We start from the raw sequence: 18,531 nt of genomic DNA, 5'->3' as shown, positions 1-18,531 counted from the left end.
ATATTCAAAAAAGGAGACAAGAACTTACCAACAAACTACCGTCCTGTAAGTTTAACATCAATTTTATGTAAAATCCTTGAATCATTTATTAAAGATGCACTCGTGAAATTTTTGGTAGATAATGGTTTGTTGTCTAATAAGCAATATGGGTTTATATCTGGAAGATCCACAGTACTACAGCTAATCAAAGTTTTGGATAAGTGGACTGAGATTCTTGATAGAGGGGGAGCAGTAGATGTAATTTATTGTGATTTTATGAAAGCCTTTGATAAAGTACCACACAATAGGTTGATAGCAATACTTCAGTTTTATCAAGTCGATTGTTCCATTATATCGTGGGTCAAGGACTTTCTATCAAACCGATTCCAACGCGTGGTGATAAATGGTGAAGAGTCAGACTGGGCTGAAGTGATTAGTGGGGTTCCACAGGGATCTGTGTTAGGACCAATTTTGTTTGTGATTTACATCAATACCATAATACAGGAAGTTCAATACTCGGATATATTCTTATTTGCTGATGATAATAAATTATTTCGTGAAATATTTTCGAGTGAGGACTCTCGCAAACTACAAGAAGATCTAAATAGTATAGTGCAGTGGTCTAATAATACCCTGTTGAAATTTCATTCAGATAAATGTGTTGCAATGAGAATAACTACAAAAAATAGACTATCAAGTCCATGCAATTACGTTATGAATGGTTCCGCCCTTAGAAATACAAGTTGTGAAGAAGATCTTGGTGTATTAATAGATAACCATCTAACATTTTCAAACCACATTTCATCAAAGGTTAAAAAAGCAAATCAGATTATGGGCTTGATTCGAAGGACATTTGACTATATGGATAATGAAAACTTTGTCTTGTTGTTCACATCCCTTGTCAGACCACATATTGAGTATGCTAACACAGTATGGTGTACATTCCTGAGAAAGGACATGTTGATTGTGGAAAACGTACAACGTAGAGCTACGAAAATGCTCCCAGGTATGAAGGATTTAACATATGATGAAAGGCTCAGGTTACTGAAACTTCCCTCATTATTCTACAGAAGATATCGAGCAGATATGATTGAGACATTCAAGATAACTAATAATGTTTATGACGAAGCTGTTACTGAGAACTTGTTATTGCCAAAATTGTCTAACACCAGAGGACACGATAAAGCACTATTTAAAAGAAGCTGTAACCTGGATTTGCGAAAGTTCTCATTCACGAATCGTGTAGTGACTTTATGGAATTCTTTACCTAAGGACACAGTGTCATGTAACACAGTGAATCAATTTAAAATGAAGCTAGACAAATTATGGTCTGATAAAGACCAATTATATTATTATGATCTGGATATTACTAATTTCATATATTAGATAGGGAGGAGTGTCCTTGTGAATGGGGTGTTTGAACAATTTTTTTTTTTTTTTTTTTTTTTGAGATTAACCTCACTAATTTCGTTATTATCATACTCTTTTCTTGTTTGTTTGTGTTTGTTTGATTGTTTTGCGATCATTATTTTTTTTTAATTGCCTTTTTTTCAAATTTTATTTATAATCTAAAGCAAAGTTAAATATTTTACCAATTACATTTTAAAAAGTATTAAAAATTTAAAATCATAGTATTTCATGCCTGGTACACAGATGTATTCGAAATCGCAGTGTAAATGTATTTACTCAATTGACTGAGAAGCCTCCTTGTTAAATTGCTTTTAGGTAGCTGCTATAAGGTTTATTCAAATCTTATCCATGTTCTTTACCGAGCTTCCATTCTTGTCCAGGGAGTTTATTATTCAATTATTTTTATTTTCTGTTTCTTTTTTTTTTTTTTTTTTTTTTTTTTTTCTATTTATTATGAGCTGAACCTAGAGGTTGTTGTAACCTGAAATTATTGTCAGAATACACTATACTATACTATATTATAATACCCGTATACGTACGTCCGTCCGTCCGTCAGTCTGTCACGCAAAATGGTAGCTTAGCTGCGCAGGTAGCACGCAATGTGGTATAAAAAGGACGGGCGAACCCGTGGATTTTTCCACGGGGTAACGACTAGTTTTTATATTTTCATATACAAAATGACATGTAAAACAGGAAAAAAAACTGAGGTCGAAGTTGGTGTAGTGTGTGCACCATGGGCGTAATCCAAAGTTTTCTGTGAGAGTACCATAAATGGTACACCAGTGTACCCAAGACCATTGGTACTCCATAAAATTTTACGCTTTTTCTCACGAAAATCTAAGAATACACGAAAAAATATGATATGCAGGATAGACATACGCTATTTTGAAACAGGATAAACGTACCAGTATTTCCAAAATCTTTCGGCGAAGACCAAACACAGAAACAAACAGTGTTTTCTAGCTTGTGAATTCGAAGTATTCGAAGGGCGTCTTCAACTGAACCACACAAAGTATTTCCTGTTTGCAATGGTACATTTAGAATTTCATAAGTCAGGGGCGGATCCAGAGTTTTTCAGGACTTAGTCAAAATATTGCTGCTAAGGCTTGATTTTACCAGCTGAGGGTCTTGGGGGGCGCTGTAAGGCCCCCAAGTGGGGTCTGGGGCGAAGCTCTAAAAGATTTCGCTAAATCGAGCTTTGCGGGTACAAAATCGCCGTAAATTGTCTTTCGATTCATCTAGTTATCATTAAAGACAATTGTGAATGTATTTATTTACAATATTTATAAACTCTTGCTGTTTCTGCCAATATCAGGCTTCATCAGCATGACTAGGTGAATCAAATGGTTACACCAGCCATGGACAGCACAATAAAACACAAACATAACAAAAACAATGACCAATTACATGGAAAAATAGGGTTATGAAAAAGTTAGCCTTTGGTTGCTCATTGTATACCGACCTAACAGCATCTATGTTAGGCATGATTTCCTTATAGAGATGTACATGAGCGCAATTCCATTTAAACGATCCTAAACCATGATGCGCCTAGTGTAGTCTTAAAGTCTACGTAGAAAAGGAACGTTCACATTCACAGGATATGACGGTAAAGTGGCTGAAATTCTTAATGCTACCTTAATGTATTCAAAGCCGTCAAATTTGACAGCTTTTAACGCTTTAATAACATTTCCGTAAAATTCAGCAAATTATTATTAATTTTTCTTTTTATTACTGTTGACACGGCAAGTATTAACAAAAAAGGCAACCATCTCTTGCGGTTACAGTTGTTGATTGCTTCTGCTTTAACTGTCTCCTCGGGAGAAAGAGTCTTGTCACAAACAATATGGAACAGGGAAAATCTGAATAAACTTTTTTTAGATATATACAAAAATATTTTCCCTTTGGTTTTCAAAAGCAAATTGAAAACAAAAAATCTGTTTAATGAGCTCATATTACAAAAAGAAATAACCAGCTAGCTATAGCTAATAGCTCAACAACTAGCTTTTCGTAGCTAATACTGAAAACCTAAAAATAAGTCAAGGTGTTTTGGAGAGTAGAAAACATACTTCTCACCTTTAAGCAATAATTTTTATCTTCACACCTCGCCTTATGGAATGTATATAGCTATATAGGTAGCTATCTCCACCTGAATTTTACCAACCAAGGGGTAAATATCTCCAGAAAACAAAAATCTCCCAGAATGAACACTTTCTAAAAGTTCTTTTTGCATTTCACGAAAAGATTTAACATTAGCACACTTTAAATCAGGCCATGTTGGTACGAACGAATGCAAGCTAAAAGGCGTGAGTCTTTGACTGATCTTGACAGATGGGAGTTATAACTATAGCCTACTTCGTCATTTTGTGCCTCAAAATGTCCTTATCCTAGTCTACTATGCCATTTTTCATTCCCACCTGCAATATTGTAATCAAATTTGGGGTCAACCAAATAGTCTTGATGTTAATCGAATTGCTGTTTTACAAAATTTGCTATCAGACTAATGACTTTTGAATCTCAAAGAGCATCATCTAGTATCATCTATGGCAACCTGGAAATCCTCAAATTCAATGGTATTGTCAGAACAGTGTCAGAACATTCTGTTTTTGCATAAGCTCTATCATGATAAAATGCCTGCTACTATCCAGAATACTTTTGCGGTTGACTTCAACCATGCCCAGAGCACTCGTGCAAAAAAGGCTGGCTTGATCAATCTTCCTACTGTCAATACCGTTTGTTTTGGTAAAAATTCTATTAGATTTAACACCATTAAATCCTGGAATAAGATACAGACATCAATGACTAAAAAATTTGTTTCCATAGATTACTTTGGTCTGAAAAGTGATCTAAAGAAGTATTTTATTGCCTCTTATTAATTTGTAACAAATTTTCCCTTTGTTCTCACACGGTTCATTTATCTGGTGATTATATATGTTCGTGCCGTCTTGTGTGTCCTGTGCCGTCTATTGTACTCGTCCAAGGGTGGCCTTATCCTCGTCTTAGCTTCTGCTATTAGGTAAGGTCTCCCTTCAAAAATAGTTTGTTTGTTTTTTCTCTTCATATTAAAATTTATTTAATTATTTGAACTGTACAGCTATTTTTGATTAATAAAAAATTATCTTATCTTATCTTATCTTATCTTAAATCTTATCTTCTATCCTAACAGGTTATAAGTAACCACGCAGTACGGAACCTAAATTTTCTACGCCGCTACAGGCTACATATTGTTGGACTACGCATAGAGTGTAAGAATTACGTCACGATTGTGACGTCACATGCCTCTAAAGTGAGATGGGGAGGATTGCGGGCCATAGCTGTTTGATTTTGGACTGACTGAGTGACTGATTAGTTAAAACGAATCAGTCAAAATCTGTAAGCTATAATTTGCAACCCTCTCAGTCTATATGGTAGCGACGTCACAACTTTGACATTAACATCGCCATAGGCGAAATGGAGAGGGCTGTGAACAGTGGCGTTTCGGCGCAAAAGAATTAGAATCTGGACTGATGTTTTAACGCGCTTCGTTTTCAACACCCGTATCGTAATCCCCAGAACGTCGACATCATTCGCTTGCATTTTTCGTCAAATTTACACTTAGTCACGCGACTTATCTGACTAACCCTTGATCCGCGCCTGACAGAATCTTAATATAATAATAATAAAAAAAATTGAAAATTACGCTCACAATCACCACTGAGCGGTAACTTGTAAACTTACCGTCGTTTATTCTTGATATACTCACTCTTTATGAACAAGAAGAACTAACTAATTTGTTTATCAAAAACAAAAAAACTCGTACTTTTTTGTTTTATTAAAAAACTGAAATTATTATAATTATCATTTCTTACTTGTTGGACATTTTCATTATCCTTACATTTTTTTTCTTATGGTAGTTATGCACAAAGCGAGGTGATTTTTTTTTCCAGCTTAAAGTTCATTACGCAATATTATTACGTAACTCAAAGCCGTGTTAAAAATAGATATGATGTAATATTTTGTCTCCTCATTTTAAGTTATGGAATCTATTGCCAACCGAAAGACTAGAACTGTTATATTTGCATTAAGAAAAACGACGAAAAAATACGTATTAATATTGAATTCCTGTCTGTTAAACGTTTCAGAACCAACCGAACATACCGAAAAGTTGAGCTAGGTATCACCTAGAACATTCCAAATAGCTAGCTAGCTACAATCATGTTCATAAATTATTGGAAAAACGGCTTTTGAGGCTTTTTTCAGAGTTTCCCCCTCTCCCCCTACAGTCAGTGTTGATTTTGTGTTGATTTGTGCCCCAAAATACTGCCGGCGACTCTGGAAAAGACCTCCAACCAACACTGAAGAGTTGGGGGAGGGGGAAAGTGGTTTTTCCAAAACTATTATGAACATGATTGTCTCTATAATGTGAGACTTTTTTTAAGTGCCTTTTTTTACAAAAGCTTTTGTGTGCGTTTGTGTTGGCTGAATTAAGGACAAGTACTACTTTGTCATTCCTTATACCGTGCATGCAGAGCTGGTTGGTTTTCTTGTTTCATCAACTAGCTTCCAGGCCTCCTATTGTCTGTTTGTTTCTTATTGTTTGTCGTATGTGGCAAGAGCTTTTATATGCTTATATATTGTGTATACATGACTAAAATTGTTCTTTGTATAACATAGACACTTTGTAGTATAAAAGAAATGGAAAACACACACGTTGCACACACGTTCCGCACACGTTCCACTCAAGTTCCATAGCCAAGTGTACAAGAGGAGACTGCAGTAGCACACGTTCCACACGTTCCGTCAATTTTTTATAAAAATTAAAATTTACTTCAATTTCATTGAATTTGACGGTACGTGTGGAACGTGTTCAATTTAAACTGGAGAAAGTGAAAATGAAGTGAACGTTGATTTTGCAATAAAATCGACAACAAATAATAATATCGGTGATGTAAAAACCAAGAATGAAGATTACCTGGACAATAGCGAAGAAGAGAATGAAAACTCGTTAAACGAATATCGCTTGCCTTGCCAAGAAACGTCTTTTGTTCCAACTATTTCCAAATGACCAAATTGATGATGGAAATATTGTTACTGCTCCAAGAAAGAACAAATTTCCCATACCAATAATTTCTGAGGAGCATTGTGAAGAACTTTTCCACCGTTATCTATTTCCAACAGGTAAATTCGGATATCACACGAAAAGAGAAGTACCACTTTCCCCGACCAAGTATTTCAACCAAAGATTATTGAATTATAGACAGAAGTTTGCCTCCGATAGTGACTATATATTTTTTGCTCATGCAGTGACGCAACATCTTAATTTGAATAGTCGCATAAAAATCGCTATGCAAAAAATTAAGGCGGACGGTCTTACAGCAGGAATGATGTCAAATTTTAAAGAAAGAGTTAAGTCGTTTATAGCCAGTGACGACGCTTTCAAATTTATGAACACGTTGAAAGGAAATCCTGCATATTGGAAACGATTTCTCTTTGAAGTTTTGGCTATGGTAAAACAGCTAGGACTTCCAACATTTTTTATGACTTTGTCCTGTGCAGACTTAAGATGGAATTAACTGGTTAGAATCATTACTAAATTAAAAGGTAATGACATATCTTAAGAAGAAATCGAAAATCTAAATTATTATCAAAGAACAGAGATTCTTAACAGTAATCCAGTTCTTCTAGCAAGACATTTCCAATGCAGAGTTGAGACGTTTTTTAAAACCATAGTTGTCAACGGACCGTTAGGTATAGTAAACTACTACGCCATTAGAGTTGAATTTCAGGTTAGAGGTAGCCCACATATCCACTCTTTATTATGGGTTGGTAATGCACTAATTTTACGTAGCGATAATAAGAAAGAATATATTGCCTTTGTGGATAACATAGTTAAATGCCAGCTTCCTAATAAAGAAAGCAACCCAGATCTCTACAAACTAGTTTCGACATATCAAAGGCTATACTAGAAAAAGTAAAAACTTACATACATTCAAATTTGAATCCAAGATTCAACAATATTCTTCATCCAGACGAACCGAATTATAACCAACTAGGTACAACTGAACAAATCCTTCAAAGTTTAGCCATAACAAAAAAAGAATATGAAAACGCACTAAGCATCTCACCTGATACTGGATTTCAAATTCACTTCCGAAGGCTTCCAGATTCTTCTTTTATCAATGATTATTTTACTGAAGGTTTAAAGGCATGGGAAGCTAACATAGACATTCAACCTGTTCTTGATTATTATAAAGCAGTTTCTTACACGTGTGCTTATTTGTCGAAAGTTGAAAATGAATCTTCAGAGGCAATGAAAAAAGCTGCATCGCAAGCACTAGAAACTGGTTATTCATTATTTGAACAGATGAAGTCAATTGCAAATGCGTATCGAAATCATCGCGAAATGTCAGTTCAAGAAGCAGTAGCTACTATAATGCCAGAAATATGGTTACGAAAGACATTTCCAGCTGTAGTTTTTGCAAATAGTAACATTCCTGAGAAGCGATATAGGGTATGTCGTAACGAAGAAGAAATTTTAAGTTCACCGGACAGTACGGATATTTTTAAACGAGATATGTTGGATAGATACATGGATAGACCAAATTTAGAATTTAAAAAAGGCAGATACCCCATGTTGGAACAAATGTGTTATGCTGAGTTCTTGTCAAGCTACTCAAAACCGAAACCAGAAGATGAGAATGACAGTCAACCAGAAGTACTTGAAGAAATAATAGCTGAGATTCAAGTCGAATCTCCTTATCCAAAACTGTACCTCTGATGTCATCAAAAAAAATGTTGAATTTGCGAAAAGAAAAAAGTGTTCTAAGATACCATGTACCTAGTCGAGACAAAAATCCAGAAGGATATGCGCATCATTTGCTCTTTATGTTTTATCCTTTTCGCCAGGAAGCAGAATTGTTAAGTGAAAACTCGGGTACTTACACAGAGAAATTATTGGAAAACGGTGTATTAGAAATTATAAATACAAATAAAAGAATATGCGAACTTGTTGAAGAAGCAATGATAAGTTTTCACGCAAATGTAAATAATCTTGATTCTTTCGCCGAACAGGAGATTAGTAATATAAACAACCATGACACTGACGAAATTCAAAGTGAAACCGAAAATATCCCAGTTTTTTGAAACACTTTTTCATCTATTACTGAGCCTGGAATTTCCGAAGACGAACTCCATAAAAAGATTCGAACATTAAATAAAACACAAAGGCAAAAATTTGAAGCGGTAAATGATTGGGTTAGAACTTACGTAAAAGGTTTAGCATGTAACGCACACCATAAAATTAAGCCAATTTACATTTTTCTAACAGGAAGTGCAGGTTGTGGAAAGTCCAATTTAATAACAACAATTTCTGACATGCTAAATAAAGCACTTTCCTATCGTGCAGGAAACTTAAAAAAGGATAAAATTCTCATTTTAGCACCAACCGGTGTTGCTGCCATTAATATAGAGGGAAATACAATACATTCAGCCTTATGTATACCAGCGGATAGAAGTTTCACTAAAAACATTTCTAAGTTACGTGATAAAAGAAATGTATGCTGCGAAACAAGCGTTCAGAACTAAGCGTTATTGTAATAGATGAAATCTCAATGGTTTCAAACAAGCTACTTTTACATATTCATCAACGGCTAACCGAAATATTTGGATGCGCAGATGACATTCCATTTGCAGGAATATCTGTTATAGCATGTGGCGATTTCCACCAACTTCCACAAATTCAAGCAAGACCAGTTTACGCAGAATACAAAGATGCATTATTAAATCTTTCACATTGCTGGAAGTATTTTAAGATTGCTGAACTAACGGAAGTTATGAGACAGCGTGGTGATCAATATTTTATTGAATTATTAAACAATATCACAGTGGGAAAATTAGAAAGTCGACACGAAGATTTACTAAAATCTAAATTTATTTCACCAAATGACCCACATTACCCCAAAAATGCAATTCATATATTTGCTGAAAATAACATCGGACGAAACAAATATCGAAGCTATTGATAAAATTCTAGAAAATATACCCGTGCAATTAGTCCAAAATCTTAATTCTCGCACTCAAATGGAAACAGGTGGACGAAACCTTCTGCTAAAACGTCATGCAAAAGTCATGTTGACGTCAAATATTGATGTATCTGATAAACTCATTAACGGACAGATAGGTACTGTTCATCGGTTGAAAACCGATAGCTCAGGAAATGTAATAAGTATATATTTGAAAATGGAAGACATATATACTGGACTTAAAGCTATGACAACAGATCCATATGCTATTCAAGAAAATGTTGTTCCAATTGATAGAGTAGAGAAAGAAATCAAATTTAACAAACATAATCCATCTACACCTTCTATGAAACGGCTGCAATTCCCACTAATGCTGTCATGGGCCTGTACTGTTCACAAGGTTCAAGAAAAAACGTTTGATAAAATTGTTGTCTGTTTTGATTTATTAAAACAACGAGCCTTTCACTCAGGACAAATCTATGTTGCATTAAGTCGAGTCACAAGTTTAGACGGTTTATACCTAACGGGTACATTTGCTTAGTCAACTATTAAGTCAGACGCACGAGCAACAAAGCAATACATGCGAATTACATGCGAGAACATTCAAAATTGACACAAAAAGAAACTGGTGTAATTAGCAAAAATTCTATTATGGCCACTTTGCTTAATACAAGATCCTACAACAAGCATAGAAACGATATTAAGTCCGACCGCGTTCTCATGGAAAGTGATTTATTATGCCTAACGGAAACTCAGGTACCATTGACCTCACATTGCGACTCAAAACTAGATTACTTTACTTCAATTGCAAACAACAATGTGGACAAATTTTCTAGTCTTTAAGTTGGTCATAATGAAACTATAGAATTGTTTGATATTGTAAAAATTTCTGGTGCAATATTTTTTAGAATGACAAAAAGAACGTTTCACGAAAACGCTATTAATTTTTTGCTTCTATATCGTAAAAATTCCCTCAATAGAGATGAGTCATTATACCTTATTCAACATTTTTTGGGAAATGAAACTGTTGATATTATACTCGGAGATTTTAATGTAAATGCATTTAGCGATGAAAACTATGTCCTTGATTTTCTTACTGGATATAAACAAATCGTAACCTCGCCAACTCATATATCAGGTTCACTTATTAACTATGTCTATATCCGTGAGAATGTTTTAAATACTTTTAATGTCGAGACCTTCGTTAAAACTGTCCATTTCAGTGATCACGATGCAATCAGGCTTAAACTCTCTCTCTGATTTGAGAAAACAACCTATGGAACATAAAATCTTTACAGGCGACTTCAAACAACTTTTTTCTTCGTGTTTTTAACCTCCTTTATTTTTTTGGCATTTTAAACTTTTAAATTAATACTGTCCTCGATCGCAACGCATATAAATGCTTTCCAACATGTTTGCTTAAGGCGGAAATCTTCAAGCCGCAGGGCTTCTTGCTTACTAATTAAATCACACATACGGAGTAGTGTGATATGTTGGTTTACCCTTTTGCAAACTCGTTCCCAGGGCAATTTTCGCTTTTTTGTTATCCGAGACGGCGCGAAGAAATGACCCTGGGCCAGGCTGGTTATAATCAGCACGATTCGTGCTGATTTGTAATTTATTCAAAATTTGGTCATTTTGTTAAGAATTGCATGCGGACCGCCGAGAACACCGTATTGTTATAATTTATGCGAAGCAATCTTGGATCAAATCATGTATAGAGTTTTATTTTTAATCAGAGTTAAAGTGTTTTGAGTTTTTGCTTCAGAAAACATGATTGCAGTGTTGCCTTCGCTTTTTTTGGCTACATACAAATTTTAAATATATATTTATTTTAAAGTTTTCAGCCATCTATAGCTAGGTAGCTAGCAAAGGTCCAAGACGTACTTTTGTAGCTACAAAGATTGTGCAAACCAAGGTAGCTAGCTAGCTATACACCTTTTTAATTATGATTTTTAGCTATCTTTATTTCATATTATAGTTAAAAGTGAAAGTACTTTTAGCTAGCTTCCATGCCACAGAATTCTCAGAGGGTTTTGTGATTAGAATTACTGAAGATGCTTATTATTATTTTATTATTGAAATTATTTACCTAGGATAGCCTCTTCAGTTCCTGTTGGTACTGCTATCAACAAGGGTCCTGCGAAGGGGGTCCTAGCGCATTTAAAGCCATTGTCGTAATAAATTGTATTGTCTAAAAAATTTTACAATTGTTAGGTCAAAATTTATAATTGTCTTTAAAAAAAATCTTATCACACTGCTTTAAATGCCTAACTTCGAAAAGTATAACTATTACAGAATCATTTTTTATGCTAATCCCATCAGACCAGCCAAAAAGCATCTCCTAACAAGTTTTAACTCAATATCTTTCTTTTTCATCCTTTTTTATCATATTACACTTTCGGTTTTCACGAAACGGGTCCCTGGAAACTCATTTACAACTAAATGGCCACTATGGTCAAACCAATTGACTTTTTTCAATTAATTTATGTTTGTTGCTTTACTAAAAGATTAAATTTTTCGGGAAAATTTTTTATCCGACCGACCAGTAGTAGTAGGGACTGAATATAACCAGTTTTTTATTCCTTCTACACCTTTACCCCTAAAAAACCCCGCTTTCACCATTTCCACCACCACCTCATCCCACAAACAAGTAAAAACGAAATCATATGACGTCAACAACGCATACGTGAAATCATAATAATATAGAATATAAATGCCATTATTATATACCCGTAAGCAAAAACAGCCATTGAATAAATAATCGTATTCCACCCGTATTATTCAATGCTTGTGACGTAACAATAGTTTTGACAAAACATTCGTAAACGCATGTTTTGATTTTATCCTTTCCGCCTCATTAATTTTTATCGTAATTAACTGTGATTGGTTGTTTCTTAGTGGTCCGTTTTCTGATTGGTCGATTTCCAAACACGTGAAATGGCGGGAACTTTTTTGTCGAGAAAATTCTTTTTACAAAAACACCAAAACAAAGAAATCGAAACAAAAATCCCTTTTGGGTATATAATAAAACATATATACAATAGGTAAACATAGGTTATTGGATTTATTAACACTCGGTGATATTATATTCAACTCCGCTGCGCGTCGTTGAATATAAATCACCTCGGGTTAATAAATCTCAATAACCTATGTTTACCTATTGTATATCTACTTAATAACCAACACAAAATAATATTAATGATATAAACAACATATGACGTCATACACTAAATCATACAGAATGTGAGTAAAAATTATCATGACCGTGCTAGAAATTTTGTTGATTGAAAAAAAATATATATAATAAAGATGTCCATTAATGATTATCTCATATTGCCTGATCGAATAGTCCGTGTTAATTCATGGACACTAATGTTTGTACCCGATGATTTAAAGACACAGGAAATATGTACTGCCGTAGTTTGTGAACATCCCTGGACATTAATGTTAGTACCCGATCATTTCAAGACACAAGAAATGTGTGACCGAGCAGTTCGCGAATATCCTAAAATCATCGAATATGTTCCGGATCGTTTCAGAGCCATGGTTAAAAAATAAAGCATGACGATTGAGTATTGTGATGAATGTAGAATTATTCTCGATAAATATGTCAGATGCGAGAAGTGTGGACGGAGGTTAATTATTTATGGAAAATGCTGTGTTGGCAACACTATATCATGTGGCTCACCTACAACGGAGGAATATGTCCTTGTAAAAAGCCCTAGTTGAACTCTAGTTTCCATAAATAAATGTTCAAATTCGGAAATGAGAATGTTAACTCAAGAGACTTTTATGCCAAAGCGACTCCACTAAATATTGAAGATGTAAATATTGAAAATATCGTGCTAAGCGACCCTATTCCAGCAAACAAGGGCAAAGATGAACGCTTCGTCATTGGTTATAAAAATAGTGACAACAAGCTATCACCTCTATTGATCAAAACACCTAAAAAGCTCTACTCCAATGGTGCCTCGCGTTATAATGAGGGCTGCTCTCTTACCATGTCATTCGATATATATAACCATCCCGAGTGGCTAGAGAAGTATGAGAGTATCCTGACAAAGATAGAGTCCTTGGAGAGTCATTGCTTCACCACCTTACCTGTGAAAGAAGGTAAATACTTCACTACTAAAGTGAAGAAGTGGAAGGGTAAAGTCAGAACCGATTTTCATTGCAAAAAAGTACCACTAAAACCTTGGAGGAAAGAATACGGAAGGAGAAACAACTTCATTTCTGTACGCTTTAAATGTATTGAATTTTCTATTGTTTTTAATTTCAAAAGAATCAGTGCGTGAGGTGCTTGACCGAGTCTTTTTCGCAAAAAAATGATCAAATTCCATATTCTCCTTTAATAGAGGCTAACTTTTTTCTATTAAAATCTGACTGTAACACGCTGCAGGCACGTGATTATTGCATGGAAAGTGTGCCTAATATAAGTCGGTAAACATTGCTGTTAAAAACTTCAACATTACGTTTGGAAATAAGCGTTTAACCATGATATTAAGCTATTTTTGCAGGCTTGAGTATACCACTTTGATCATGAAAAACAATATAGATAGATATGCGCCGGACGAGTGCCGACAAAATGTGTGCTGGATTAATGTTTATTCTAACTAAAGAAATAACTTCTTATAACAGAACGTCGTTTTAAAACGAGATATAAACTTTTTCTTTTTGTTTACAAAAGTGTCGAGCATGTGCTTCTTCGCTAATTATGTTAACATAAAAACAAAAGAAATTTTACCGATTTCAATATGGCTTCTTGTTTTGATAATAATATCAAATTCATCATCAAATTAACTTATTGTTTTTATAACCAATCATAGTTGCGAATTGTTATTCACGAATAATTTAGTCACACAACCGCCAAAATTTCAAATTAAGTTTCTATACAGACACCTGCTAGAACCTCACGCAGTGTTTCAATAGAATTAAAAGAGTTGTTTCTCCTTCCGTATTCTTTCCTCCAAGCTAAAACAAAGCTGCGAGTGCAGCGCCATAATCAAGCTATCTGGCATCTACAGGCAAGGTTCAAATTACTACATGCAAACCTACTTGGAGGAGTGCAAGTATAGGGTTGTCGAGTTTTATGGCACCAGACATATTATCGATTCAGATGATGACGATGAAGAACCATTCATTGTGGTATAGTAAAAACTCGATAGATTTTGTATGCAATGTTGTATACAAAAATAAACATGAACGAGCTTAAAAAAGAGGCAAAGAAACTAGGTATACGTGGATATTTAACTATGAAAAAGGATGTAATTATAGCCGCGATTCATAAAGTAAAATATGAAGATATTGCAACACAAACACTTGGGCCTTATTGCAAGCCATGCTCGGATATCGCGGCCATCAAAATACTCGATGAGTACATAAGAGGCCTCGAAGCGAGACAGAAACAAACAATAATTTATGACGGAGATTTCATGGTTGACGCTAGTACTGGTGAAGTGCTTGATATTGTCTACAAGCTGCTGCCGCTCCCGTTCATTTATAGATTCCATGATTTTGCGTGTCCGTTGCCTGGCTTGCTCCTTTAGCAGCACGTACTTCTGTTTCTCCTGCATGATTAAGCTAAACTCATGGTCGCTAATAACACCATTCTCCATAGCTTTAGAGATTAGGTCAACGATAGAGTTCAACTTGGTTTCCGCTAGTAGTCTGATGCTCTCATGCTTCTCACTCTTGACACCTAACCTTTTCCCGGCGTTCCGTAGACCGGCCTGACTGATTCCGACGGCGATCGTAATTCCACCCATAGCCACGGTGAGTGGTACACCTATACCCGAGAGCATGCTACCAATACCAACACCTGAAGTTATCACACTTACCACCGCTAGCAGCCCGTGATCCATGTATCTAACACACGTATCGTGCATTTTAAACTTTTTAGCGAGCTTGTCCCGCTCTTTAATCTCAACCCGCAGGTATTGTTCCACTTCTTCTATTTTCTTTAGTCTATATACTTGCGAACTGTCCTCCTCCGTACTCTCCAGAGGTGCAGAAGGTAAGCTCGGATAAAGCTTTGTAATATCTGTCATTTATTGTATTAGAATATGCATGGTTATCCCCACAAACGAAACGTTCTTAGCATGGTGATATTCATCCGTTAACATGAACTCCAGTCTGTCTGTTGCACCTTTCAAATAAAGGTAAACAGGGTTATCGAAACTCCATGTCAACATGTCTCCCCATGCGTTCTCTTTTGTTGAAAGTACGGCTAAAAGTTTTGATTTTTTACCATCTAGCAAGCAATCATCCTCATCTAGCTGAGGGCAAACAAGCCTCGGTCGCTGTTACACGTCAGTTCTGTAGAATGACTCATAGTCACCTTTCATAGAGCATTTTTTACTGTGATCGTATGTTAGACCCAAGGGTTCCTGCAGTTGTCGATGAATCACTACAGTATATCCGTCATTAACTCGTAGCCTGCATAGTCCATTTTTAAAGACAAAAAGTTGTATCTTGCCCTGTGCCTGGGTATTGACGATGGCCGCGATATCTTCAATCTTATACAGGCCATTCATGATTTCAATTCTAGTAACCGTCTGATCAGGTCCTACTTTGCGTATTGTAAAATCGTTGCTGCTATATATATTCAACAATGTAGGTCGCATGCTAATCGCCTTGAGAGCGATCTTAGTATCCTGCCCTAGGTAGTCCTCAAAAATCGTAGGTTTCTCTATATCTGTGACATACATAGCTGTCGCATCTTTCTTTTAAAGAAAGAATGAATATTTATAGCTATAACCCACTGGTAAAGTATACCCCTAATCATGGGCGTTATCTCGAGAGACTCAAGGGTTCGGACCTTACCAAGCAGGATATCGTTGTTGATGCCAAAGGCTCGTCATTTAAAGTAAAATTCCCAGATATCTTCGTGGACTATGTTTTCCACAGTAATCTTATGGTCAATACCTGGCAAAACACCCCTTCGGCCTCTGGTCGACACAATTGAATTTTGCGGTATTTTGCGCTGCATCGGCATGCGGCATTTTAATGCAGCACTTTAATTCTCCATTACCCCTTGTTTGCGCTGTTTATCGATTTCATGTCTATTTCCAAATTCGAAAAATATTAGAGGAGCTTGAGGTATCGTTGCCTGGCTATTCCCGCTTTAATATCTTGAATAACCCATTCAATAATCAAAAGCTCCGGCAATTAGCACGTGAATTTGGTGTATCTTCAAATGGGCAAGAATGGAAAAATGAGAGTATTTTCAGTTCGTGGCAAGCCAAATGTAAAGATTTTCCTGGTGCGGGACCTAGTTATTTCGACGAGGGATCATGAAGCGGATGGGTAATCGAGAAATCGATCGGCTTAACCCGTATTGGCATTGAAAGGTTATCGCAAAGCGTAAGGTTCTATGCGTATTTGATTCTGGAGAGCCAAGCCAACGGCCGCTCTAATATAATCGGGAGTGAGGGCTCCGCGATTGATGCCCAACGGCTATACTTGACGACATTCGAACAATTGGTGATTAGAGCTACGTCGCTGGGTAGGGATATCAGTGAATTCGAGAATGTACTTAGATATGCGAGATCTAAGGCAGATTTCTCGGTAGCATACGGGGTTTACATGATCCCCTCAGATATGAACCTGAGGATCGGGAATGTCCAAGGATTTAACCACAAGATCCTGATCAGTCAGGACCATTTCAAGATTTGTATCAATCCTAATATTAACGCTCCTCATGCTGTTACCATACCAAGGAAGCAGGTACATGATATACCCCTCCCTCCACCATCCTCAGAGGAAGCTGCTGTTCACGAGGATACCAAATCCACGCTGGTTACGGTAGGAGTAGGACTTATCCTCGCATATATATGGATGAAGAAATAAGTCTAATGTGTTGAACAACATACTAGACTCTCATCGATTCTTACTCCCCCTGTTACCTATATACGCCACCACAATACCTACAGCTCCCGCGATGGCTAGGTAGAGGTGTCTCGCTACATACTCCACCACTTTGGCAGCAACTCTAAAAACGAACGATACCACGCTTCCAATTATCCCTGGTAATGCGGCTCCAGCCTTGCCTGCTAAATATTTAAGGAACCGTCCGAGACGCTCCAGCTGCTTTCTCACAAACCCTTTGTCATCGGCACCTCCTCCTGTACTTCCTACGGCGCCTGCACTTCCTCCAATGACGGCGAACACGATGGTAGAGACCAGTAGACCAACAGCAGAAACGATGCTCGCGATAGTTATTCCCTGCTCTTTGAACAAGATCCTGAGTTTTTCGACCAAGGTTTTATCATCCCCCGCGATGTTCATGGGTGTATCTTTAATCGCCTTGAGCTGGGTATTGATTCCAGAGAGACCATTTTCTTCTATTATCGCCTTTCGATCATTTTTTATCTTTTCACAATATTCCTTTGCCTTATCGAGGTCCTCATCCCAGATATTTTGCTGTTCCTCGGATACGTCGGACCCAGCTTTCTTCGCTTCAAGCCTCTTGATCTTGTCATCTGCTTGGAAAGCTCGCTATCGTAAAATATCATCTTACTTTTTACGTTATTCAAGTCGTCCTGAAGCGTTCTAACATAGAAATGAAGTCTCCATCTTTCGCGTTCGACGAAAGCTTCAGTAAAGGAAGTATCCTCCATTAAACTCTTTGTTTCATCTATAACATTCTCAAGCATTGGCAACATTTCGATGTCATCAGCCTTCTCTTCAACGTGAACAATCTCGTTAAGGAGTCCCTGCGCCGTATTTTTACTGCTTTTATTTGGTGTCTGATAGTCATGAAACCCTATCACTTTCATGCGTGTACTACCCAACAACTTCCGCAGCTGTCCAATAGTAGGAAAATTACCATCTTGCAACGTGAGTACTACTTCCGGTAGTGATCTTTTTCCCGTCACAACCCTCTTTACTACAAGCTGGCCATCCTCTCTTAATCTGAATCTATCATAATGTGTCGCATCGGGCATAAGCCCAAGCCCATCTCTAAGATTCGTCTACAGGCTATCAACCTTTGATTTAAAAAATAGTGTATCGGTCGACTCCGTACTCAACTCCAATCGCCTACGCGCACTTCCCTGCTGCTGTCTTAGGCTGACATCAGTCTCGGGCCGAAGGATCTCACTGCTGACCTCCTCAGGCTCCTCTTGGATATCTGTTTCTTCAG

General features: G+C 36.5%; 2 protein-coding genes across 2 annotated transcripts; one reads left to right on the top strand and one right to left on the bottom strand.

The window, feature by feature from the left end:
- Positions 1-8,208: 8,208 nt before the first annotated feature.
- Positions 8,209-9,689, top strand: LOC130641563 (uncharacterized). Its single transcript, XM_057448410.1, has one exon. It carries the CDS (start codon positions 8,922-8,924, stop codon positions 9,384-9,386), a length of 465 nt encoding a protein of 154 aa, XP_057304393.1. The 5' UTR covers positions 8,209-8,921; the 3' UTR covers positions 9,387-9,689.
- Positions 9,690-13,463: 3,774 nt separating this feature from the next.
- Positions 13,464-18,321, bottom strand: LOC130641560 (uncharacterized). The gene is made up of 2 exons (XM_057448406.1): positions 14,368-18,321; positions 13,464-13,583 (listed from the first exon to the last, which is right to left on the bottom strand). Exon 1 carries the CDS (start codon positions 15,434-15,436, stop codon positions 14,636-14,638), a length of 801 nt encoding a protein of 266 aa, XP_057304389.1. The 5' UTR covers positions 15,437-18,321; the 3' UTR covers positions 13,464-13,583; positions 14,368-14,635.
- Between the last annotated feature and the right edge of the window lie 210 nt (positions 18,322-18,531).

The sequence above is a fragment of the Hydractinia symbiolongicarpus genome, chromosome 4, assembly GCF_029227915.1.
Source record: "Hydractinia symbiolongicarpus strain clone_291-10 chromosome 4, HSymV2.1, whole genome shotgun sequence".
Taxonomy (NCBI): Eukaryota; Metazoa; Cnidaria; class Hydrozoa; order Anthoathecata; family Hydractiniidae; genus Hydractinia; species Hydractinia symbiolongicarpus.
The sequence above is the reverse complement of the archived record's forward strand: the minus strand, read 5'-3'. Positions and strand labels throughout refer to the sequence as shown.

Coding starts and splice junctions, on each gene's coding strand:
- LOC130641560 (XM_057448406.1), bottom strand. CDS start 15,436: ATGACAGATATTACAAAGCTTTATCCGAGCTTACCTTCTGCACCTCTG.
- LOC130641563 (XM_057448410.1), top strand. CDS start 8,922: ATGCTGCGAAACAAGCGTTCAGAACTAAGCGTTATTGTAATAGATGAA.